General features: G+C 37.3%; 1 protein-coding gene across 2 annotated transcripts in view; it reads left to right on the top strand.

Moving 5' to 3' along the window:
* Window positions 1-26408, top strand: part of GABRB3 (gamma-aminobutyric acid type A receptor subunit beta3) — a 311261-nt gene that overhangs the window by 273356 nt on the left and 11497 nt on the right. For both annotated transcript variants that reach the window (XM_082244512.1, XM_082244511.1), the window contains exon 7: window positions 22597-22749. In XM_082244512.1, the coding sequence (XP_082100638.1) occupies window positions 22597-22749 (153 nt within the window). The remainder of the gene's footprint in view (window positions 1-22596; window positions 22750-26408) is intronic.

The following is a 26408-nucleotide window of genomic DNA, read 5'->3' as shown; positions in this document are numbered from 1 at the left end:
ATTGTGTTCACTGCACCCCACAAAGATTCTGTTCACTGTACCCCACAAAGATTGTGTTCACTGCACCCCAAAAAGATTGTGTTCACTGCACCCCAAAAAGGATGTTGTTCACTGCACCCCAAAAAGGATGTTGTTCACTCCACCCCAAAAAGATTGTGTTCACTGCACCCCACAAAGATTGTGTTCACTGCACCCCAAAAAGATTGTGTTCACTGCACCCCAAAAATGATTTTGTTCACTGCACCCCAAAAAGGATTTTGTTCACTGTACCCCAAAAAGGATGTTGTTCACTCCACCCCAAAAAGATTGTGTTCACTGCACCCCAAAAAGATTGTGTTCACTGCACCCCACAAAGGATTTTGTTCACTGCACCCCAAAAAGATTGTGTTCACTGCACCCCAAAAAGGATGTTGTTCACTGCACCCCAAAAAGGATTTTGTTCACTGCACCCCAAAAAGATTGTGTTCACTGCACCCCACAAAGGATTTTGTTCACTGCACCCCACAAAGATTGTGTTCACTGCACACCAAAAAGGATTGTGTTCACTGCACCCCAAAAAGATTTTGTTCACTGCACCCCAAAAAGATTGTGTTCACTGCAGCCCAAAAAGATTGTGTTCACTGCAGCCCAAAAAGATTGTGTTCACTGCAGCCCAAAAAGATTGTGTTCACTGCAGCCCAAAAAGATTGTGTTCACTGCAGCTCACACACAGAAAAATGGATGTGGATCACTGACACCTGCCTATCTCCAATCCCACACCACACAGCAATATCGATTGTAGTTTGTAGAACACAGTTTCCCTAAAATTCAGCAGACTCTGTCCCTAACAGGATTGAGAAGAGATCGTAGATCAGGATTGAGTGCAGACCCCACCCCCCACACAGCAATATCGATTGTAGTTTGTAGAAGACACTGACCCTATATAATTCAGCAGACTATATCCCTAAAATGCCTACAACTCGCCCTGCCTAAACACTCCGACCTGTCCCTCAATTCTATCCGGACACAAATGGTTTTTTCCTGCCTATCTTTCCCTAATCAGCAGCCAGCACGTTGATGTGTGCTCTGTCCCTGAATCTAAGCAGCATAATGACGCCGCTGCGGCTGCCTCGAACTTATAAAGACTTGGTCACATGCTTCAGACGGCCAATCACAGCTACTGAGACATTTGCAGGCATGGCTGGGATGGCTTAAGGCACACCAGTTAAACGATTGTTGATTGGCTGTTGAAAGCCCGCCATGAAAAGAGCGCCAAAGCATGCAAAACCCGGAAATAAAACGACCGAACACGGATTTTTACCCGAACATACAGTAAAGTGTCCGTGTCCGTGTTCGGGTACAAAAAATCCAATTATTCGGTACGAACACGAATAATACAGTCCGTGTTCGCTCAACACTATATATGATCTGTTATATGACCTTGTGCTTTGCTCTTTACACCTTTTAGATCTTGAGTAGACGTCTATTTGTAATATTATTTTTATGATCATTTTGTTTGAGATCCTTAGTACAATAGATCTTGAAATAAAGGCTGCTCACTTTGCAAGGTGAGATTTGGTAAATTAGGTTAATCTCTGTTCATTTTTAATACCCATTCAAAGCAGTACTCACTGCAACTTTCAGTTAAAAGAACAATCTCTACTCTTTTAGTTAATTATTCATAGTAAGCACACAAATACTTAATATTTGTAAATCTGCATCAATCATCAAACCAGCAGTGGTAATCAATAAGCATGTTTTATCCCTGTGGAGAGAATATGCCTATTACCATGTATAGCAGAGGAGTCCTGCAAAAATCGTCCAAGAAAAGCAAAAGCTAAAAAAAAAAAAAAACACTCTACTCCGCTGTCCTGATAAAGAAAGAGTATGGAATGTGTGTCTAAAGTAGTATAGCCATTAATTAAACTCGAAAACATTTCTTGATTTAATATTAAAAATAGCATATAACATATACAAAACACAGATAATAAAAACTTGACCAAGTACTTAAAATAAACCAAATACAATCTGGCACGCTCCTATATAACAGAAGTTGCCTATAAAGTGCTATATAATACAAAAAAAGTATAATGGCCTCTTATATTTTCATTAATTTGGGTTAGAGCCCCTGTGGATCAGGATATGACCATTTGATATGGATTAGTTAGTAATTAGTGTCATTCATTTCAATGTGTCTAAAATGCTATTGGATACCTTATATTGTAGTTATATCAGACAGACCACTAATGGCGAGACTTAATCAGCACACAGTAAGGATTATTAAAGTGGCTGAAAACCCATACATAGTATAAACAGTGACGTGACTGGCCTCAGGTGATACATAGAGATTAAACAAATCCTCCTACATAAGCTGTACCTGTTTATATGCAGCCTTCTGTCCTCTAGAGCCTGCTACAGCACACAGAATTTACACAGAATTTGTCAGCAACTCTCACCAGCACAAATCAGGGGGAAATGATCTGAATTCACACACTGCAAAGCTAAGGGAGAAAAGCTCTGGTTGGAGAGAGCTGGAGCTCTCCTCCCCCACCATCATTTTGTCCTTGGTGTCAGAAAAAGCTTTCAGGGGTGACTCATACTGATAACAGAAGATTGAGGCAGCAGAGAGATGTCACACTCAGAGGTTTGGATAGAGTCAAGTACTAAGTATAGAAAGATGTACTTTGTTCAGGTTTTATGTCTGAGGTTTACAGCCAATTAAATTAATCATCCTACGGACTTCTTCCTGCAAAAGAATGATAGGGGTATGCATATTGGCAGCAGGATTTATTCAGCACCTCCTATGTACGATGATAAGTAGATCATGCCCTGACCATCTTTAAGTGAAGTGTAGTGACAGGAGGTGGTGTGTCCAAAAAGCATGGTTTGCCAATTGCGTGATTGCCCGACAGACTCCTTATGAAGGCAGAGCTGGAAACAGGATGAAGACAGGCCAGGTGACCCTCTGGATGAGCAGGCAGATCTAAGAAGCAGGGCTGGAGAAGATGTAGTAAGGAGCCAGTGTCAAGGTCATATACAGTGAATATGTCAGGAACATGAGCAAAGTCAGGAACAAGCCGTGGCCATACACAGGAAGCAAGCAGAAGTAAAGTCAATGAGAGCAAGCCAAGGTCAGAGCCAGGAGAGAAGGTGAAGGCAGGCTCAGGAACAATAACATAATTCAAAAACTTGTGCTATGGGTTCAACAGTGCATCCAATCTCCTGTAGCTGCTGCACTGCCTGTTATGCAAAAATATCAAATATTACCACAGTGCATACAGTGTATCCCACATCATATGACAAACCAAAAAGTGTTAAATAAGTGTATACAGTAAACTGATTAGTTCAACAAAATAAATCACATTAAAAAATGTTCCAAAAGTGATTCATTCCATTATCATCCATCTTCCAATAAAGTGCTCGGTGCTCAAACTTCTGCACAAACAAAGTGCAGAAGTCCTCCAGATAAACATGTTGTGAAGCATGGGCATTACCCCTTTTGTGCCCCTACTCACCAGAGAAAATAAAACCTCAGCTTTTCAGTGTGGGAGTCAAGCTCGCTTGTATCTGGTGAGGGGGGTACTGCAAATCTTCTCTTTCTTTATATACCGCCAACACACTGGTTCTATATATACAGTAGCTATCGCTATAATTGTTGCTCGTTTTCCACCAAGCTCAATAAAATGGGAGAATTCTCATAGTGTAGTATTTCAAATTTATTAAAACACAAAGTTAATTGACGGCAGGCCAGGTGACCCTCTGGATTAGCCGGCAGATCTAAGCAGCAGGGCTGGAGTAGAAGACGTATTCAGGAGCCGGTGCCAAGGTCATACAAAGTGGATCAGTCAGAAACAGGTGCAAAGTCAATGAGAGCAAACCGAGGTCAGAGCCAGGAAAGAAGCTGAAGACGGGTCCAGGAACAAGCCGAGTCGGTAACGGGTAATTCAAGAATAAAGAGAATGGGAACACAGGGTACAGGAAGCTGAAATAAACCAGCAACTTCTGAGCAATGCCATGGTGGAGATTGGCACACACAATCCAGGTTTTTGCTTATTCCTCTTCAGGTTAGTCCCCTGACAGCACAAAATAAATTTCCACCATTCTAACTAGCAGCCAGCAGGTTTTAATTAGCAACTCCTATGTATAGTGGAAGACATAGGTAGATCATGCCATGACCATCTTTATACAGAGGGTCTTTGTAATCATGTGCATCCACCTAATTCACATTGGTCAGACAGGGAAAAGAAAACCATCATCAATATATCTGATATCTCTGTTTACATCCAAGTCATCCAGCTCTTCAAATACTTGAGAGCAGTCTCCTCAATTTCCCAACAGGTAAGTATGTATATGCAAAAATTAAATCTCCAGACTCTTACTAGATTTTCCTTCACATATGTAAATATATGGGTCCAATAAAGCCTTATCACTCCTATAGCATCAGTGTCTTCCATATTCTGAAAAAAAGAAAAACTTACATAGTGTGATATCTTCTATATTATCACTAAAATCTCCAATATTGTGCTCACATATGCGCGTGACAAAATGCATATGATATCACCAGTGATTCGTAATTTCTTCACCCCATCTGCCTATATTCTTACTAAACATTAAACTTTATAATACGTATCATTTCAACCAAAATCTTCCTCCAATGAACAACAACTAGTCTCTGGATTCTCTTCTTAAAATGATAGTAAACACACACTGTTTAATTTACATTGTGCCTTCTCTTTCTGTATATGGATGGTGGCACTGTAATTATTTAAAGAAAAAAACATCTAAGTACCTTTTTTCCTAATCACTATACAGCTGTCACATGACCCAAATCTTTCCCAGCCTGTCTACAGAGAAACATAAGCAGGAGGAGTTTTTAGTTCTCTGCTGCTGGTCACATGTTCAAAATAAAAAACAGCTTTTGGAATACAGAGTAAAAATAAATAAATAATATCAATAAATAGTTTTAAATTGTCATACAAATATATATATTTGAAACCAAATCTTTATTATTTTTTGGAAATACCATGGTGTGGGCAGATTTCTGCCAGTCATGGGCTGTGTCATGCCCTCCCGCCGTTGACTTAGAATATGATGGAGGGGAAGTTTCCATTAATCTATATGTAATATCCTACTCCCATGTTATTTAGCTGGTTAGTGGGCATGGAGGAGGAGGGAGGGAGTGGGCTGTAATTTACCACTGTGTATATGCCCACATGTGGGACTCTATAGTCGTCACATGGGGCTGTTCAGATGTGATAGGGAGCAAATGCTCAGCATAGAAACTCACTGAAAACTGAGCATGTGCAGAGTTGCCAACACAGCTGCAAAATCCTAGCTGAACTGAGGACATGGACAGGGGGTGGAGATAGAGAGCAGCAGGATCTACCAGGTTTTTTACAAAATATTGAAAACAAATCTTATAGTGACTCAGTGAGTATGAACACCATGTAATACAGCATTTATTGGTAGTTTTTTATGATGTGGGTTTAGTTACACTTTAACAGTATCTCCACAAAAAAAAAAAAACAGAAAACTCAATAGTGCAGTATATCCTTAAAAAAAAACAATATTAATTTTCCTTTAAATTGTGTTAACATTATCCCGTGCTTCCACAAATACCAAATAAATGGGACCATATTCATCCCCAATGTAGTGTACCTTCCCCCATGTGCCAAAACACCTTACTTGAATAATAGGGGTTAGGTGATCTTGTTTACGGCAGCTCCTCCTATATGCTTATGCTAATTCTCCATAATTACTCCATTCTGGCAAGTCAATGCATTTCGTAAAGATGTTTTTCTTCCTCAGGACTGGTTGGGTGGGTGCTGTAATGTGATGTAAGAAACAAACATATACATATGCAAACAAATAAGGCAGTATCATATATACATATGTATATGGCATATTAGTATATATAAAATATAGAGCTTGTCTGGTCTGGACAGCAAAAGGGAAAAGGTAGCATAGGTCCCGAAGGTGGACACAGGAACCCCTTAGATGGAAGAAGGAGAAGCAGGGGCACCCAGAACCTCCAAAAACGAAGGCTCAGACACTTGGATAGCTAGATATCATCTATTATTTTCTAATGGAATGACAAAGATATATTTACATATTATTTCAACCATATTGTTTCTAATATAAGCTTTATATGGAATTGTTGATGTCTACACTTACCCCCTAGATGCATCTGTTAACTTAGGGTAAGACATGCCATATAGAGGGTATCATAAGGAGGAATTGATACTATATGTATTGTTTCCTCTAGGAGGAAAAAGGGGGAAGGACTGGATGAATTGGCAGTCTTAGGTAGATCCGCAGATACATTCTTAAATCCAAAAATGGGCTCTGATATTATTTGCCCCTTGCATCAGTCCTAAAAATAGTAAATTAACTAAACATATATGAACATAGCCAAACATATGTAAATCTGCACAATGCTTTATACTGCTATATGATATTACAGTATGTTCTAATTGCATATCTCCATTTCTGGGTTGGGCATCGCTCTGGTATTGATTATCCCATTCTATTGAACAAGGGTGTTGTCATTAGTTTTTTTTTTTTTACAAATAAAATACATTTTTTAATATACTCAAGTTGCCTTATGTTGTGCTAACAAAGTCCGCTTCTTTAAAGTTATAGGGTTCCTATAGTGTCAATGTATAGTTAATTGGATGTGGCAATATGGCATGGTCTACCAAATTGTCCATATATATTTACCTAGAAAAATGGTGACATGTTCAATACTTATTTTACCCACTGTATATATATATATATATATATATATATATATATATATATATATATATATATATAATGAATACAGTACATATGTTATGGTAACCTGCTCACTACAATAAACATTTACAGTCTAAGTATGTTAACAAAAATGAAAAAAAGCAAATGTTTAGGAATAGCTATCATATCCCAATGCACACAGGTGTCCTTATAATAAATCATATGCAAATAAATATCAGCAAACGTTTAAAATATGCAGAGTTTCAGAGATCCCTTTTGCACAAACTCTGTCCTTAGAGAGAGTGCATATGTCAAAATGTTAATAAAGCCACTTAGACGTGCACCTGGCTACTGGCTAATTAATTGACTTTGCATATATTATTTTTATTTTTTGTTATCTTCTTTCAGAGCATTTCGAAAAGAAACATAAAATGAGTGTTACACTTTTTATTCAGTTTTTTGTCTACTCAGGGAAATGTATGTGAAAATAAGATCCCAGACGTCATGATTTTCAGTATGCCTCATCACAGTGACAAAGTAGAAAAGTTTACATTTAGTTCTGTGGTAAACAAAATATAACAAAGCAAAAAGGAAAGAAAAGGATATCAGGCACTTTCACAGTGAATTCAAATCAATAAAAATGATCTTAGCATTTATAAATAATGATTATTATCAGTAAAGAATCGCATCGCTCTTCGCCCCGAGGACAGTCTAAACGCAGGCCAATGAGCTTCCCAGGACCCAGTCACGTGATTACAAACCCCTTTCGCTTTCCATAGACACCAGTGTGTCCGGTGCCCTGCACACTCTTAAAGGAACAGATCACACACTAAAGGTAAGTGATTTATTTATTTTTTAATGATGATGACTAGGATGACTAGCCTTGGGGGGGCGGCGCCCCTGCGCCCCCTATAGACGGGCCGCCACTGCTTCCTAACCTCTATGATCAAGCTCATAAAAGCTATAAAGAAAGCCTAAATGTGAGATTTCAGAAACATTACAACAAATTTCATAAATACCTTGAAAACAGCCAGACCTATATCCACTTATTAAATGCCAAGAATGAACTTGTCTCATCCCATTCATATTTTCTTAGGCATTTAATAATTTTTATCTATCTTTGTACAATCACCCAAAGCCAATATCTTACTTAGAAGAAACAGCACTTGAATCAGAATATAAGCAACCTCTTAGACTTCCTTTTTTTTTTTTTTTTTTACCAAAAGAAAACTTATGGCCACACTTCAATTAAACCTGGCAGGTAAAAGCCCCAGCCCAGATGAGTTTATTCCAAAATGTATAAATATAATTTACATATCGCTGCGAACATCAGAGTGAGAAAAATAATTCTAGTATAAGAGCTCCTAGTTAACTCTAAATTGATAAGCTGTAACGGCTTTTAAAGCATCACCTATGGTGATTTTTGGGGACCATAGTTTTTGGCGATATCACGGGCGCACGCAATTTTAAAACATGGAATGTTAGGTATCTATTTACTTGATGCAACCTCCTCTTTTATATTTTAACCACCAATGGGAATTATATGGTGTGGTTTTGTGCTGAAATTCATTTTATTATTATTATTTTTTTAAATTTGCGTTTAATAAACAGTTCAACAAAGTTACAACAAAAATATGTAACTATTCTAAAGGGCTTCTGCTTTCAGAAAATGTAATGTTCTGGGGGTTTATGTAATTTTATTGCCAAAAATTAGGATTTTTACATGTAAGCTACAATGAAAAAAATTGCTGTGTAGCCGAACTGGATATAAAATCTGCAAATGCCTGTGGGAAATTGGGTTTAAAACTGCACTGCCCAATTTCTCACAGTTTACTGTGCTGCATGAAAAAAGATGACATGAGCTAACAGCCCTTTTTTTTTGCTTATATCAAAACTTTTAGACTCAGGTCACACTAGTGCAGGCCGTGTGTTCCGGCTGCAGGTATTGCATCGATTTCTGCACCCACAACCGAATAGCACTGCTCTTATGAGGTGCACGGGGCTGCCATTCATTCTGACCTAGGAAGAAAGACTTCATGGAACAATGTCCATTAGAACTAGGCATTACCCCCTCAACTGAAACCTGGGGAAAGCTTTTCTTTTATCCTTTAAACAAAGATCAAGAAACTAACTGTAAAATACTCTCCTGTTTGTACATTTGTCTCAATATATTGCATTAACTTTACCCTTTGCTACCTACTGTATCCTGAAGAAGTCAAAGCCAACTTAGAACAATGACACACATACTGTATGTCATATGGTGCTTTGGCTGGAGTTTGTCTTTAACTTTTTCAGCTGCATGTGATGACTTGTGTTTGTTTTTTTCCCTCAATTAATTATATAGATGATGCCAGGTTCTGTAGTAAAACATTGTATTTTGTTGATCACCTGTTAGTGAACGTGATACCCAGCCTAAAAGGTTTTAAGGTAACAACAGTGCTTAAGTGCAGGCATGTAGCTGTATTATTAGTCAAATTAATATCTGTGTCACTAGAGGGGTCTTTGAACTCTAGACCAAGACACAGTACATGAGCCCTACAACGATGACAAGGCTAAGCCCCATTTGTTCTTGGTACTAGGTCCCACATCCCTGTCATCCATCTGCCAAATTCCAAAACTGTAGTGGGAATTATATACTCTGGCATTTGCAGTTAAATGAGAGGGGCAGAGCTATGGTGCCAATAGGGGCATTGTTTTATTTGAATCTGGGCAGCAGTCAAGGCACCAAGGAGCCTATAAAGAACAGAAAGAAACTAGTAAAAGTGGTTCCCTACATTTTGAAAATGTATATTTCAATTTAGTTTCAGATAGGAATGGGAAGGCTTACAATTATTGTTAGTTTATTGTTTGCTGTGTACTCCAGGGCAGGACGGGAAATTTTTAACAGGAAGGGAAATAAAATATTGTCAAAAGGATGAGAATTTACCACTTTGACTGTTGTCACTTAACCTCCCTGGCGGTATGATTCTTTTGGATTTTAGGTGCTGAAAGCGGTACCATTATTTTGCATGTAATTCTTGTGAATGAGCAGCCCAAACCAACTCTATACATTTATTATATATATATATATATATATATATATATATATATATATATATATATATATATATATATGTATGTATACATATATTATGTATACACATATATATATATATATATATATATATATATATATATATATATATATATATATATATATATATATATATTATGTATACAGTTGGTCTGGGCTGCTCATTCACAAGAATTATGTATATATATATATATATATATATATATGTGTATATATATATATATATATAAATATATATATATATATATATATATACTGTATATATATATATTTACATAAAAAGTACAGTAAAACTGCAGGAAAGGGCACTGGGGGGCAATGTAATGTGATTTTATTTTATTTTGAACGGTATCAGTGTGTTTGGTGTGTTTTACATTCGAATTTGCCGCCGGTTCCACCCCCCGGCGGACGTCACGCCGCCGGAGACGGAAGCCGGGGCTCGCAGACGATCGGGAGGAAGCTCCGCCACCGCACACCGCCCGCATTCTTCGCTGGATCCCGGAGAAAAGGTAAGTAAAACCTTTTCCAGCATCCAGCGATCTTCATAGCGCTTCTTCCTTTGCTCTAAAATCTTACCCCGAGTCACACTCGGGAATACCGCTAGGAAGGTTAAACAAGTGTCCTTCATGGAATAGTTAGTCCCACCTATTGTTGTGGGGACAGCTGTAAAATGTTTTCCAGTCCTTTTCTGTCTCACTGACAATGGTGACCAGGAGAAATTGAAAGGGTGAATCTATCCAGTTGGGGCACAGACAGCAATAACAGTATTACAAGGTTTTCTAAAAAAAAAATGTTTTGACCATGCAGACACTTTACAGATGCACTTACATACAATATATGTCGTTACAGCACAAGTACATGTGTAAAGCCTATTACATGACACATACCAGGTGTAGCCAAGTGCTGAGCTACAGCAATATGGAGAAGGAGGCATTGCCTTTTATTCTTCTCTCCCTCTACTGAGATTGAGATACTGATGTTATGCTGCACCATTCTCCTCCAGCCTGCAGGGGGGGGGGGCTGAACCCAAGTAAACCCATAGCCTTCTTTACAGAGCCCTAAGCATCCTGGGAATTGCAGTTTAAAACAGCAGCAATAAAATGGGCCAATGTACTCATTACAGTACAGATCCCATCAGGCACTGTGCAGTAGGAGGAGCGGGTGAGCTTTATTAAATTGCCCAGGAAAGTTCTTCCCATTGACGCTGAGAGAGTAATAGAGAGAACCTCTGTCTGGAGTGTCCATTCACCCTACTCTTCCCACCACTGATCACCAGAGGCTTTTCCGGAGAGACCAAGGGGGGGCCCTTCTACAAAGAGAGATCACCCCAGTGACTAAAGAGAGGGCTATTTGCCCATTACTGATACTGCTAGCAGAGATTGAGCCACTGAGAGCAGAGACATTACTGTTCCTATACTTCGCCTATACTGCATGCAAGTTAACTGGGACTGTCATTAGGGAAGCAACGCTCTTAAAGGGCCTCAACTTTAGCCAGCAAAAGAAAATCTCAAAGGACTGCCCCTCCCATATTAATTATTCTGCAAGTCCCCTTTGTTTCCCTGCCCCTCCTCTACCATTCTCCTTTCTGTTAGACAGTGCATACCCAGTCAGTATAAGACTAGCATTGCAGCCATAAATGCACTCTGACAATATAGTTTAAGCACTCAGTAGATTAAACGTTACTACTGCTCACTTCTGCATTTGAGGTGGCCTTGCTACTATTTATGCTGATCTGGATAACATGAAATGTCATTTTGTGACTAGTCCTTACTGTTAATCACTTTGTATGCAAAATTTTGTAATTACCATTGTTAATCCATTTTATGTTTGTCTAGTTAACAACCATATTGGGTGACAATATATTAGGTTTGCCTTTACTACCTGGTTTGGTCCCTGTTTCTTTTTATATAGCACTATCACTGGGTACTAAGTATTACTTTCAGTGATTTCCTGTTATGTTGTATGTTTGTACACCCAACCTGGTGTGTTATAGGGGCTGAGGTTCTTGAAACAGGCAAAGAATAGAGTACCGATCCTAATCAGCAGTTCCTTTGGAGGTAGCTCTACATAGGTACAGTATATTCAAGCATGCCATAGATAGAAGAATAACTTCAAGTACATTATTTAGGTTTAACTATAAAAGGATGAGCTCTAAAGGGTTTTAATTAATTGTCTATTTACAGTTTTGTCAAGTTATAGTCTCAACAAGTTCATTCTAACTCAACAAAATGCCCCAGCTTGCCTTCAAGTCACTTGCTGGGCAAGAAGTTGGCTGAGCTTTGTTTACTGGCCAAAAATTTATGTAATAGGTTTACTTCATCTACACAAACCTAAAGACAGCTTCCTTTAAAAGTGCCCTGACTCACTCTTCCAGAAAAAAAAATTGCTGGTGCATTTGCCCACCATCGTTATTGCCCCTGAAAAAGTTAAGACATAAGCTTATCTATAAGCTGTGTCTATAATCTTGAAATGGCTCCCTAATGAGGGTTATTATTTACCTATACATTCATCTTGACCTACTCATGTTCAGCTCATGCTGCCAGTAAGAACAAGTAGAGCATTCACTCTTACTGCCATAATGATACTTGTGCATTCTTATGTGCCAACATGCTCATTAGACTGTCTTTGGGATATAGTTTATCATAAGCAATCATTAACAGATAATTAACTAGTTCATTCTGGATAAGTTCCAGGATAACTTTTTTAATTCAACTAGCAATACCTTAGTTAATTCTATACAATTTTGCATAGCATGTGCAGCACAGTGGCTAAGTGGTTAGCATTCCCTCCTTGCAGCACTAGGGTCATTGGTTTGAATCTCATCCATAGCGCTAACTGCCAGGAGTTTGCATGTTCTCCCTTTCCCTGTATGGGTTTCTTCCCACGATCCGAAGACATGCTGGTAGTTAATTAGCCCTAACCTGCTACATTATCCCTAGTATGTTTATGTATGTACTGTATGTGAGTTAGGGCCCTTAGATTGTAAGCTCCTGGAGGGCAGGGACTGATGTAACTATACAATACAGTATATATACTGTATACTGTATGTAAAGAGCTGTGTAAATTGTTGGCATTATATAAATACCTGTAATAAATAATATTTTGTGAATAAATGTAAAATAACAACATTAAACATACACATTAATATGACAATTTAATTTTCAGCAAACAATAAAATCTTTTGATTTCTACAGCATATTTTCAGTACTAGCATTAGTACTTCATAATAACCCTCCACCCCCAACTAGTGAAGTAGTGCAGCCTGTCAGAAAGCATTAAATTCACTGTGTAATAAACACTTATATGTAAAATAAAGGTTTTATACAATAATTATAAAAATGTTATAAACCATCATCTAAAAAAATGTAAACTTAAAAATTATAAACAAAATTGACCAAAAAGTTCAACATTTTTGTCTGCTGCCTGGTTTATATATTTGAATGCATTAAACAGTTTCACTCTGCACATGTGATCATTCACAAACATTTTTACACAGCAACAGGGCATTTTTTTATAGGTTTACAAGAGGTGTCTGCCAGTTATGGGAGACTTAGGAGTGCCTATATACACTATATTACTAAAAGTATTGAGACGCCTACCTTTACATGTACATGAACTTTAATGGCATCCCAGTCTTAGTCTGTAGAGTTCAATATTGAGTTGGCCCACCCTTTGCAGCTATAACAGCTTCAACTCTTATGGGAAGGCTGTCCACAAGGTTTAGGAGTGTGTCTATGGGAATGTTTGACCAGTCAAGTTCCTCCACCCCAAATTCACTCATCCATGTATTTATGGACCTTGCTTTGTGCACTGGTGCACAGTCATGTTGGAACAGGAAGGGGCCACCCCCATACTGTTCCCACAAAGTTGGGAGCATGAAATTGTCCAAAATGTCTTGGTATGCTGACGCCTTAGGAGTTCCCTTCGCTGGAGCTAAGGGACCAGACCCAACTCCCTAAAAACAACCCCACCCCATAAACCCTCCTCCACTTAATTATTTCGACCAGTGCTCAAAGCAAGGTCCATAAAGCCATGGATGAGGGAGTTTGGGATGGAGGAGCTTGAGCTAGAACTAGACATTGACTTGAGTCCTGACCTCAACTTGATAGAACATCTTTGGGAGGAATTAGGGTGCAGACTGCGAGACAGGACTTCTGGTCCAACATCAGTGCCTGACCTCACCTATGCACTTCTGGAAGAATGGTCAAACATTCTCATAGATACACTCCTAAACTTTGTGGACAGCCTTCCCAGAACAGTTGAAGCTGTTATAGCTACAAAGACGGGGATGCCATTAAAGCTCATGTGAATGTAAAGGCAGGCATCCCAATACTTTTGGTAATATAGTGTATGTCACTGCACATAACATAACCAAGCTGGGTCCAGGGAATTTCGAAAACGTTGAAATTACTGTATTTTCTGGCGTATAAGAGGACTTTTGAACCTCAAAAAAATCCCCCAAAAATGGGGGATCGTCTTATACACCGAGTATAATATCTCCAAGGTAACCTAAGTATAAGTATTACCGGTAGATGTAATCTCTCAAGACGCTGGCTGTGTGGGGATCCTGTACCGGTATACCGTATGTACCGTAGCTTCGGCTACATACAGTGTACCGCGCTGAGCCAATCAGGGAGATCGATGTATTCTATTATTGAATGCAAAGCCTGCTCGGATTGGCGGAGTAACATCAGCCCGCCTCTCAGACTCTGCCAATCCGAGCAGGCTTTGCATTCAATAATAGAATACATCGCTCACTGTGATTGGCTCAGCGCAGTATACTGTATGTAGCCGAAGCTACGGTACATACGGTATACCGGGACAGGATTCCCGCACAGCCAGCGTCTTGAGATTACATCTACTGGTAATACTTAGGGTACCTTGGAGATAATATGAGAGATTACATGTATTACAGGACTAGGGTACCTTGGAGATCTATGAGAAATCTGATGTTTTTCAATGGTGTCGCCTTGCTTCGTAAGGGGGGAGTCTTATACGGCGAGTATAGCCCAAAACCTATGTTTTAACTTGAAAATTAGGGGGATCGTCTTATACGCCCAGTCGTCTTATACGCCGGAAAATACGGTAGTGGGTTGAAAGCCCCTCCAAGTGTAAGGTAGTGTGCATATGTGCAAGAAGAATTTGATGTAATGAATGTTAATGAGTGCATGCGCATACTGCACTCACATTTAGAAAATTAGGATAACTTATCCTTGTTGCATGCTTCAAATGCAACAAGGTAGCATTTGAACACAGGGGTAGCACAGCTCAGCAAAATTATTTTCACCATATTAAATCATTTTTTTTCTGCACCTGCATAACATCAGTCAATACTACTATATAAGTAGTTCCAACAAAACAGCAACCAGAATGTGAACCTTTTTCATCGGACACAAATTATACGTCAGGTACATGTACAAACATAAAAGTAATAAAACAAACTAGAAATTCCATTTTTGAAGTAGACCTGTTAACTTAGAAGCATGGATAAGGTTGCCATTCCTGACTTTTTTTTTTTTTGTAAATACTATTGGCCTGACTTAATGTAATGAGTTTATCTATGAGTTTATGGATTTATTTATAAGACATATTTTTGTTTTTAAGCTAACAACTTAACATAGAGGGAAATTAAATATTATTTATTCTATGAATAATGCAGGAGCAATGTCTACTGATGTCAAAATATCTTAATAATGTATGATTTTTAAAAATGCTGCATGTAAATGATAACACCAGTACTACAATGGACAGCAATGGACCTTACTGTATGTACAACAGTCGCTACAATAATAAATCTTTACTCATAAATGTAAACAAAGGAATAAATCAAACTAAATTCTAAAATTTATAAAATATATATTGACATTAAGTTGAATACAAAGTATAGAGCATAGTTTGCTGTTTATTTTGTTTACGTTTGATTTTAATTCCTGCACAGAACAGAACTGCAGCAGAAAAATAATTGTAATGTATTTTAGCACAGGCTACTGCAAGCAATACCATACTCATGTATTGTTAACACAACAGTATATGTCCTTAGTTTGGAGGGTTGCATTTGCTCTCTTGCTTTTGTTCCTTTTATTTTTCACCTGGTAACTCTCTCTTAGGCTGGCTACACTCACACTCTACTGTATTTATGGAGGAAGCCATGATTGCCATCTAAACTGGACCTCAAATAAATCTGCTCTGTTTATCTCCATTAGATGAGGTTTTAGTGGTTTACAGAGGAAAGATAAAATTGTCTTTGCTTGCTAATGAGCTTACAGGAAGTGTGGAGGACACTGCATATTTGGCAAGATCAGCAGATATTTTCGCACATGAAAGAAAATGTATACAGAAGTCGCGCCCACAAATGAAATCGCTGTTCAAACCACACATGTGAGGTATCCCCACGATCGCCAGAGCAAGAGCAATAATTAAAAAAAAAAAAAAACTATGTAACTCTAAACTGGTAACCGTTATAATTTTTTAAATCATTGACTATGGAGAATTTTATTGACCATAGTTTGTCGCCATTCCGCAGGTGTGCGCAGTTTTAAACCGTAACATATTAGGTATCTATTTACTCGGCGTGACATCATCTTTCACACTATACAAAAAATGGGCTAACTTTACTGTCTAGTTTTTTTTAAATGCAGTAAAATATATTTTTTCCTAAAAAAATGGCGTTTGAAAGACCGCTCTGCAAATACCATTGACCACGTGACAAAAAATATTGCAATGACCGCCATTTTTTCCTCCAGAGTCTTTGCTAAAAAATATATATAATGTTTGGGGGTTCTAAGTAATTTTCTAGCAAAAAATACTGATTTTACCTTGTAAACAACAAATGTCAGAAATAGGCTCGGTCCTTAAGTGGTTCATTTTGGCCAAGAAACCAATACACTTGACATGCTGATTGTGAAGGAGTGGATGATTGTCTGAAATGGCTAACCTCTCATGTTTATGTTGGCTTTGAGTAGAGGGTGCAAGAGTTAGAATTTCTAACATCAGGTTGTGTCCCCTTTGATGATTTTTTTCTATCAAATTTTAAATTCTGGCCATTATAAAGACGATTTCTCTTGTTTTCCTGAACTGACTGACACCTGTCTACGTTCTATATTACGTTTTGTATACCAATACAAAAAAAAAAACACGTTATACACCCATACGCGGAGCATGGTATGTATCAGCACATATTTTAACACTTAAAAAGGTATTTTGTAAGTCTACATTTATTGCATACTGGAATGAGCATGCTTTTGCTCAGACGGAATAGCTATAGTAATGCATTAACATTGTGTGCCTCATCACATAATCTCTGCAGTTTACCCAAATTCTTGAATAGTATATTTTACAGAAACAATTAATAAGATGATGAGATAGATATAAAATGCTTATTCACTCTGTATTTGTGCTCTGCACTGTCAGCACTACCTCCATTTTCAAGGTGATGGCAGAAAGAGAAGTATCACATTATACAGAATATAAAAAAAAAACAGGCAAAAAAAAACCCAGAATCTACTATACATCGATACATCAGTTATGTAAAGTAATTTGAATGTTCAGCTAATCTCAGTCTGGCCAATCTCTGTGCTGATTTATTTAGACAACAAAGAAACCGCGCTCTTACATCATAAAATACATATCACCATAGTGAATAAACAATACTGTAGTGAATAGACAAATAAATAAATACATCTTCATTTAATGCATCTGCATGCTGGTAGAAAGGAACCTTTCCTTTACTCAATGAGGACTATTCATGTGTGGGATTAATTATGAACTTCACAATTCTTATGTATTTTTTATTATTTTAATGAAGAGGTATTTATTTATTTGTCTATTTACTATTGTTTATTCACTATGCTGATATGTATTTTATGATGTAAGAACGTGGTTTCTTTATTTCTAGGTATTTTTTAAACTTTACAACCTGCAGCTCTTTTATTGTAGTTTATTTGTCTTTTGGTTATTGATTTGTGCGGGTTTAGAACCTATTGGGTTCCTATATTTTCTTTCCTATATTAGTTCCTATATTGCTCATCTCTGTTTTATTGTTTCTTCATTGTCCAGTTAGCATGTTCAAGGAGGAGAGATGACTAAACATTCTGAATTTTAGCAGCTTCAAATTAGCCTTCAGATGGATGAGTGCCATTACCATGATTTCAGGGGAAGAATGGCACTGATCTGTGCTCATTGATAATGTTTGAAACTGTAAGAGCAAGTTAAGTTATATATATATGTGGGGGGGGGGGGGGTAACACTGAGACCTGAGTTGTGATTTTTATTTCCCTTTCTTTTTGTTTTTTGCCTTTTTACTCCCTTTACATAACTTAACAAATGTAAATTTCCCCAAATATGTTTAAAAGGGTTATTTTTAAATGCAGATATTATATGTTATACAAGCCAAAACAATGGCAACTAGATGTATTATTCTGAGTCAATTCTGCACTTTCTTTTCTTTCTCTCTCATTTTTTATTTATTTATTTTCTTGACAAGAAACCCATTCAATCAGTTTTAGGGAATTTTATATTCCTTACATATTTTATTCTGTTGTTAATCACCTGCAGTGTGTGTATAGATTTCACCAACACTGTATACAGTACATAAAAAACCATTCTCTTTTCTGTATTAAAATGCTATTTATAAGAAAAATAAAACTTTTTGTGCAAATCTTGCATAAACCGAAATACATTATTTTACATGGAGTGTTGTTTCTCTTTAAGGCTATAGAATAGTATAAAAACTGAGGATGCAAAGCTGCTGTGTTTGGGTTTCTAGGTTACATAAGAGAACATGAGAGATAGAGAGAGGATCACTATTGTATCATAATGACCTGAGGGAAAATAGGAACTTACAGTTTCCAGAGATAGCAATTAATCATTTGCTTCAATGGGTAGTTTGGGTTGGCGGTGCTAACCTTTTTACAGCCATATACGGAGAGAAGTGATAGTTACAAACAAATTGTTATATAAAATGTGCTATTCTTTTATATTACTTTTGCTTAGGATTAATGTTGTGAGGCCCAAATAAGGTAATGATGTTACACTCCTATTTTGTATCCTTCATAGTAGTTTAATCCAAAAGCTATAAAACTCACTTTCTTTTTTTGAGTGATCCTGTCTGTTTCCTTTTATGAACCATTGTTGTAGCAGGTTTATTGCAAGCAGCCTTACTCATATAATGCTTTCATGTGTAGAAGGTGAGAACATCAGCAGATGCTGTAGCACTACACAACACTACAGTACATTGCTGTAAACCATTGAAAAGATCCTGAAATGCTGGTATTGGGCACATTTTAAAACATTACGTATGTTTCAAATGATATACGGCTGAAAAAAGATATTATTAAAACACAAAACAAATGCTATTGTAATATGGGCATTGTGCTTGTTAACTGAATAATCACTCATTATTTGCTCAAACTGGCCATATATGGACTAAGCCCATACTGGGCAGTTTAAGAAAACTACTAAAGAATTACACTTTTTGGAAAGAATCTGAACTACCTGGCTACCTGGATGTGTCTGCACACATTGCTCACAGGTAGACATCTACCTGTCTAGTAATAGCCTTGCCTTCAATTTACTTACAATGCAGACTCTCAGAGAGCAATTACCAAATCAATACTCAAACCTGATTCTTTCAGTTTGGATTTTCCAAATTTCATTATATCCCTTGCTTGAGATAGATATATAGATAGATAGATAGATAGATAGATAGATAGATAGATAGATAGATAGATAGATAGATAGATAGATAGACAGACAGACAGACAGACAGACAGACAGACAGACAGACAGACAGACAGACAGACAGATAGATAGATAGATAGATAGATAGATAGATAGATAGATAGATAGATAGATAGATAGATAGATAGATAGATAGATAGATAGATAGATCAGAAACTATGAGTAGGTATAAATCCTCTGTAACAAGTTATCTTGCTTTTTGGTTTTAAGATAGGCACATACAGAAGTTTGGCATTTGAATCATGCCTTGGCATACTGGCTAACTTAAAAGATATGCAAGCTTTTAGGAGATTTTAATAGTTTAAAATAGCCATATAAAATATCAGTGCTCAAATGGAAAAAGGGTACAAGTAAATAAAGTCAGTACATTCCAAAAATTCCACTCTAGTGCATATTTGTATAGGTTGAATGGGATGGAATTGGATCCTCAGCCTTGCAATTTCCTCCATAATGGGAAATCATTGGAGACACTGAAAACTGAACAAACAGTGTATCAGCATATTGTAAAATTCACAATAAATACTGTCCCATATTGTTATTAAATGTAGATATCAAATTCCATGTCAAGATATTAGTGAACAGGTTGTTGCTTCCACATATTATTTCCTTGAACCAAGTAGGTTTTTTCCCTGACGAGAAGCCGATGACAATACGATAGGCTAATAACTTTATCCAGTGGGAATCCTCTAACAGTACTGCTAGTTTCCTCCTATCCATAGATGTGAAGAAGGCATTTGATAGGGTTGCCTGGGACTATATGCACCTTACTCTATGACACTTGGGCCTACAGACCAAGATGCTATCCTAAATTGGAATACTCCATGCAAATCCCATAGCCCTAGTTTGAGTCAATAGCCACCTATTTAATGCCTTCTCCATATGTAGTGGCACGAGACAGTGTCTGTCTCTATTTATATTTGTCACCCTTGAACTTTTTCTGCGCATGATTTAACAGGACCCCAACATCCATGGTATCCTGACACCTACCAAGGAATTTAAAGTGTCCGTATATGTGTAAGACCTCCTTTTTTTCCTGTCCCAGCCCTTGACCTCCCTGCCTACCTTACTAAAAGCCCAGGATACATTTCAGGCTATAGCGGATTTTAAAATGACCATTTTAAATTGTTTGCACTTAATATTGCTTCGACAGAGGCACATTACTGCATATATGGTGGTTGTGTGGCACTTTTTGTATTCAAATTAATTTCATGATGGAGAAAATAACAGACTGAGACCTTCTTTTTGACCCAGCGACCTTCTTGCTGCACCACACAGATTTGTCCCCCACCAAGTATAAATGCTCCCTCACTATACAATTACAGAATGCTGCCAAAGCACTCATTTCTAGATTTTGCAAATCCACCAAAAACCCCAGGGGTCCTTAACTGGTTCCACCACATTGAACAGGTTAGCAAGATGGAGGAATCGTGTCCTCATGCACTTCCACGTGAACAAGATGGTTCCTATTTAAAGCCTCAGACCTCTATAAGCAACATATAGCCTCCCAGCTAACGCCTTGAGGAGTCGCCTAGTATGGCCCTCTTCTATTAGTTAGGGACTGACCTTCTGATTGTGTGGATATGGATCCACTGGGAAATAACGGGAGACCCCCCCCTACTCAAGACCCCAACCCCCCTACCATCCGCTCCCATTTCCCTCTCCCCAACCCTAATGGGACATTGCTTTAATTTTTTCTTCATGTCCCTTGCACTGGAACTTATGACATCCTAATGGACCACTATTCCCTACACTGCGGGTGCCTTATGAGAATTGCCTTTATTATCTCATATAACTGATCATGTTTTTTCTCTTTGTTTTCTTTGACTCACATTGTTACTATACTACTGTGACCAACTGCACATGAAGTGGTGGTTTGAATTGTGATGCCCATTGCATATAGATATGTCTCTGAGCTTCGTTACAAAGTTTGTATACCGTTACTTTTTTCAATAAAACTTTATAGGAAAAAAAATTACAATAAATGTAGGCACAATAAAGGCAAAAATCTTTAGCTTCCAAATCCTCACAATCAATATAGGTGCTTCCAAAGTAGTATAGAAAGGACAGAGCTCTGATGAAGATTGTTTATCCGATCTAAAACTTATAAGCCATTTCAATATCACTAAGACAGCACCTGTGATGGCTGTTAGGGTTCAGAAGTCAGAGATTTCTACCTTTTAGTCTGAAGGACTTTGGATATAATGGATTCTAGGAGCTATGCTTTCGTATTGAGTACCTTTGTGAGTAGAGGACATTTATTTAAACAACATTTATTGAGGATTTTACACAGTGCTAGTGCACTTTCTGTTCATTTTTCAGTGACTTAAATTAGCCAGTTAAGGGTATTACTTAAACTCCAAACTTTTTATGTTAATGAATGGCTAACATGGTAAGCAACCTACTACTTCAACGCAGACTCATGGATATTAGTAGTGAACACTGTATTATCTTCTTCCAGAAAATATCTTAAATAAGAAAGAGAACTGTAATATTTCCTTGTGAATGCATATTGCCAGAAACTGTAGGATGAAGTATGAAGTAGCATATGCAGACATTTATCATATTCCTAAATGCTATTAACTTAAAAAACTATTTTGGAGTTGCTGTGACAGGCATATAGGCACAAATGCAAAAAATAATTCAAAGTCTTTTCTGAATTCACAAACATTTAAAGTGATTGGAAAGGCGGAAGATTGTTTTACCTTAATCCATACCCTCAGCACCTTCTGTGATCAGTTTCTCCTAGCCCCTTGGGGTTGGAGCCAAACCACACTATCTGTCAATAGTCAATAGACTGTCATTACACAAAGACAACCAGGCTTGGGATTAAGCCCACATGACTGCCCACATAGCAAGTGGTTTGCTATAGGGGCAATTGGAAGGGAAGCGGGACCAGGAGTGCCAGCGGAGGACCCCAGAAGAAGAAGTTTGGGGTTGCTCTGTGCAAAACCATTTACAATCACTTTACAAAAAAACCTTTACAATCACTTTAACGCATATTTAAGAGTGCAGTATTATTTTGGTGTATCATTTCAGCTACCAACTATCATCATCTTTTTCTGTTACAGGCTCATATCCTAGACTCTCTCTGAGCTTCAAGTTAAAAAGGAATATTGGATATTTCATTCTTCAGACCTACATGCCATCTATATTGATTACAATATTATCCTGGGTATCATTTTGGATCAACTATGATGCATCAGCAGCAAGAGTTGCACTAGGTATGAAATTTGTTTGTCCATGTGCTTATTAACTGAGAGTGAATCCTATGAGAAAGATACATGTAATATTGTACCTGATACACAAGGTAATATGAGAGGGTATTTCATATAGGCATTAACATGATATTGGTGTGCAAGGAAAGAAAACAATAGCCATTAGTTGATTATTTTCAAAACGTCTTGTTAGAATTGTGTGATAATCAGGATTTCATTGGAATATCTATTATAATGGCAGCCACACTCCTTATAGGAGAAGTGCAAAGGAAGACATTTCCAGCCAGTAAATTATAGTAACTTTAGAATCACTCAAGGTGTCTGATATCCTCACTTACATTTAAACTTATGTAGTACATGTACTGCATACATACTGAAGGAAGAATGTTTAGAAAAAAAATGATCTTTTTCTGCCAGATTAATCTCATTATCATAAAATGAATAAAGGCTAGCTCAACAATTGAATGCTGTTCACACTGTTCCAACTAAAATAACTATTTAATGATTGTGGTTGTCATGTGTCCTTGTGCACTGAACTGTTCAGTTGTATGGATGGAAATTTAGGGTTTCCAGAAATTGCTTTCTGATTGACTGTTGTATTGTAAGAGGGGCAAATACAGTATATGGTCCTGCAGGGATGTTCCCATTTTTTGAGCACCAGTCACATTCACTCACTGGATGATTTTCTGCACTGGACACTTGTTTTTTTAATATATTGTAGTGTTTTATACCCATTTATTATATTTTTTTACCACTGGGACTTTATATAATTTATTTATTGAAGTGTCTATTTATATTCCCTCATTTTTTTTATCACTGGTATTGTATATTATTGCACTTATCCACTTGAAATAAGGCACATTGTTTAGATTATTTCTGCGCTGGACAGAGTTCCTTTTTTTGGTCACATAATGCAAGGTTATGCATTGTCTTTAGCGCTGTGTTTTTTTGTTATATAAGTTTTTCACTTATATGTGAGCAGCAGCGGCAGTACTAGAATTTCTTTTTGAATATTTGTTGCTTAGCGCAGGGTGGACTCTGAATATAGAGTCATTTATCACATTAACTTAATGATTGTGGTTGTCATGTGTCCTTGTGCACTGAACTATTCAGTGGTATGAATGGAAATTTAGGGTTTTCAGATATTACTTTCTGATTGACTGTTGTATTGTAAGAGGGGCAAATACAGTAGTATATGGTCATGCAGCAAAATTTAAATGTGCCCTTCCTTATTCCAATGATATACAATTTTTGTACCTCTGATAATAGCCCCCCTTTGCCATTTTCACAAGTAACTATTTGTGATCATTGAAAAAGTCCTTACCCTTTTCTTCATAAAACTGGGTTTAGTGGAAATCCACCATCTAACAAAACCATCTTTAAATATGTGATTACTGAATGGGACCTCTTTACATTGGTGGTCACCAGAAATGTCCTTTTACATTTGAGATCGGTCTGGTTACAATAATGGAAATGTGCCTGATACATTGATAATCACAGGAAAAGTGTCCCTTTGACATCAGTAGTCACATGAAAAAAAATGTTTCCTTTACAGTAGCAATCAGGGAAAAACCCCTTGGCTTTCGTTGTCATTGTCTGTGCCCCCTCTGGATTAGTAGTCAGTGGAAAGGCCTTTGTTATATCAGTGGTCTGTATAAATGCCCCCTTAACATTTGGGGTCGTGTACTGTAAATGCCCCTTCACGTTTGCAGGCTGTAAGAAGAATCCCCATATGGTGATGATTAGTGCATTAGAGGTGACATTGAAAAGTGCTACAGCTCTATAAAAAATACTGAATTTGAAGCTTATTGCACATTTGCTGCACTTCTCTCACAGACAAGTCAATTTTATTTTATTTTTAATGGATATTTGTTTTGAATGTGTATATATGATAATATTTTGTGAAAATATCATGCTGTGGAAAAAAATGATAATGGTGGAGGTATATTGTGTATGTGAATATATTTTTTTTCTGTTATAAATTGAAAGAATTCCTCAGCAGCCTGTAACAGTCATGCATTTTATAGTAGATGCATTTTAATTTCAGTGCTAACGACATTAAAAATAGTGGCAGTTAAAAAAAAAAAAAAAAGTTAATGAGAAGGATTACTTCTGCAAGGGACATTATATAGTTATATGACTTCTTTTTTACTGGAAATATATCATTATGCTTATTATTAAGCTATACAAATCAGTTTTAGTGAGAATGCCTTTAATTGGACACACCACCAACTGTTCATAAGTGAATCTATTTTTTAAGCAGATATCTAGTTAATATCCAACTTTTCTAAGCTATTATAATGATTTATGTGGAGTTTGCCATGTCACTGCCAACATTACATTTTGCTCAGTGATATATTTAATTGTATATAGTAAAACAAAGTAATTTCCAGAAAAACCAAGATATATAAAACAATTCTATTGTATGTGGTATTTCGTTTCCCATACTCTTGTTGGGCTGCTCAATCAGAATGAAATGATTTCTGTATCTGGTAGAATAATTGCAATGTGCAGTGCAATAAAACAAAGAAAATAGTACAGTGGATTTTATGTAAATCTGCTATGATAATTTTACAATAAAGACCAATAAATGCTACAACATTAGCAAAAATGCTCTAACACTGAATAGCAACAATTTCCTTTAAATAACTGTATTAGATTTTTTTTTTTGTTTCCAAAAATGTTTTTTAAAGGTCATATGTTAATATTGATGTTTTGTTATCAAACTATTGATATATTTGAATAACATTTGAAAGTAAAAATGGCTAAACACAAGGGGATCTCTTATTAGAAAATACAAAACTCAGTTCTTATAACAGTCAACAAAAATGTTAAGGTTTAGCTCTGACGTAAATAGTTTTTTTGAAGGTTAAGGGACATATTATAAAGCAATGAATGTGTCATTCACAAATCATTCACTGCAGGTAAATCAATCATAGGATGTAGGTGCGTGGCCCTGAATGCACATTGTCTGCATTCAGGGCCATGCACCCGTATCTGCACAGCTGTCAAATAGGGATCAGTGGCTGTGCAATAGACATGAATGGGATTGTCTGCACACGGATTCACAGAACACCTGTGCAATGCCATCTTAAGAGCATTATAGATCCCTGGGCAATGCAGTGCACTGGGGTCCCCTGCCTACACAATCACCCACGAGAATAAAAATGCTAAAGCCCCGTACACACGCACCGATTGTCGGCCGAACGATCGGCCGTCTTTTGTCCAGTGCTGTCGTGTTGGTTGAAAAGTGCTCAAGACTGCACACGAATTTTGTCGGCCAACAACAACCAACTTCAGAAGTGATGTCATGTGATGGTTAACTTTCCGTGTGTTTTTTCTTCTCTGAGCATGCACAGTCTTGCTCATCTGCTTTTTGTCGGCCGAAATCTGTACTGACTGACAAACAATCGGCCGTTCTTTGTTGGCCTACAAAAATTTTATAGCCTGCACACCAGATTTTGTTCGGCCGAAAAGTCGCAGTCGGTTGTCGAAAGCATCATACTAACAAGCCGGCAATCGGCCGATCGGACATTGGCCGAATATTTAGGGCCGACAATCGGTACGTGTGTACGGGCCTTAATTATTGATAAGGTGATATTTATTGGTACAGCAGTGCCAGGCTAATGACAGCTTCCAAGTTCGGCGGCTGGGTCCGGTGAACA

The sequence above is a fragment of the Pelophylax lessonae genome (assembly GCF_965119305.1).
Source record: "Pelophylax lessonae genome assembly, chromosome: 2".
In the NCBI taxonomy this organism is placed as follows: Eukaryota; Metazoa; Chordata; class Amphibia; order Anura; family Ranidae; genus Pelophylax; species Pelophylax lessonae.
This window is presented reverse-complemented; position numbering and strand designations above follow the sequence as displayed.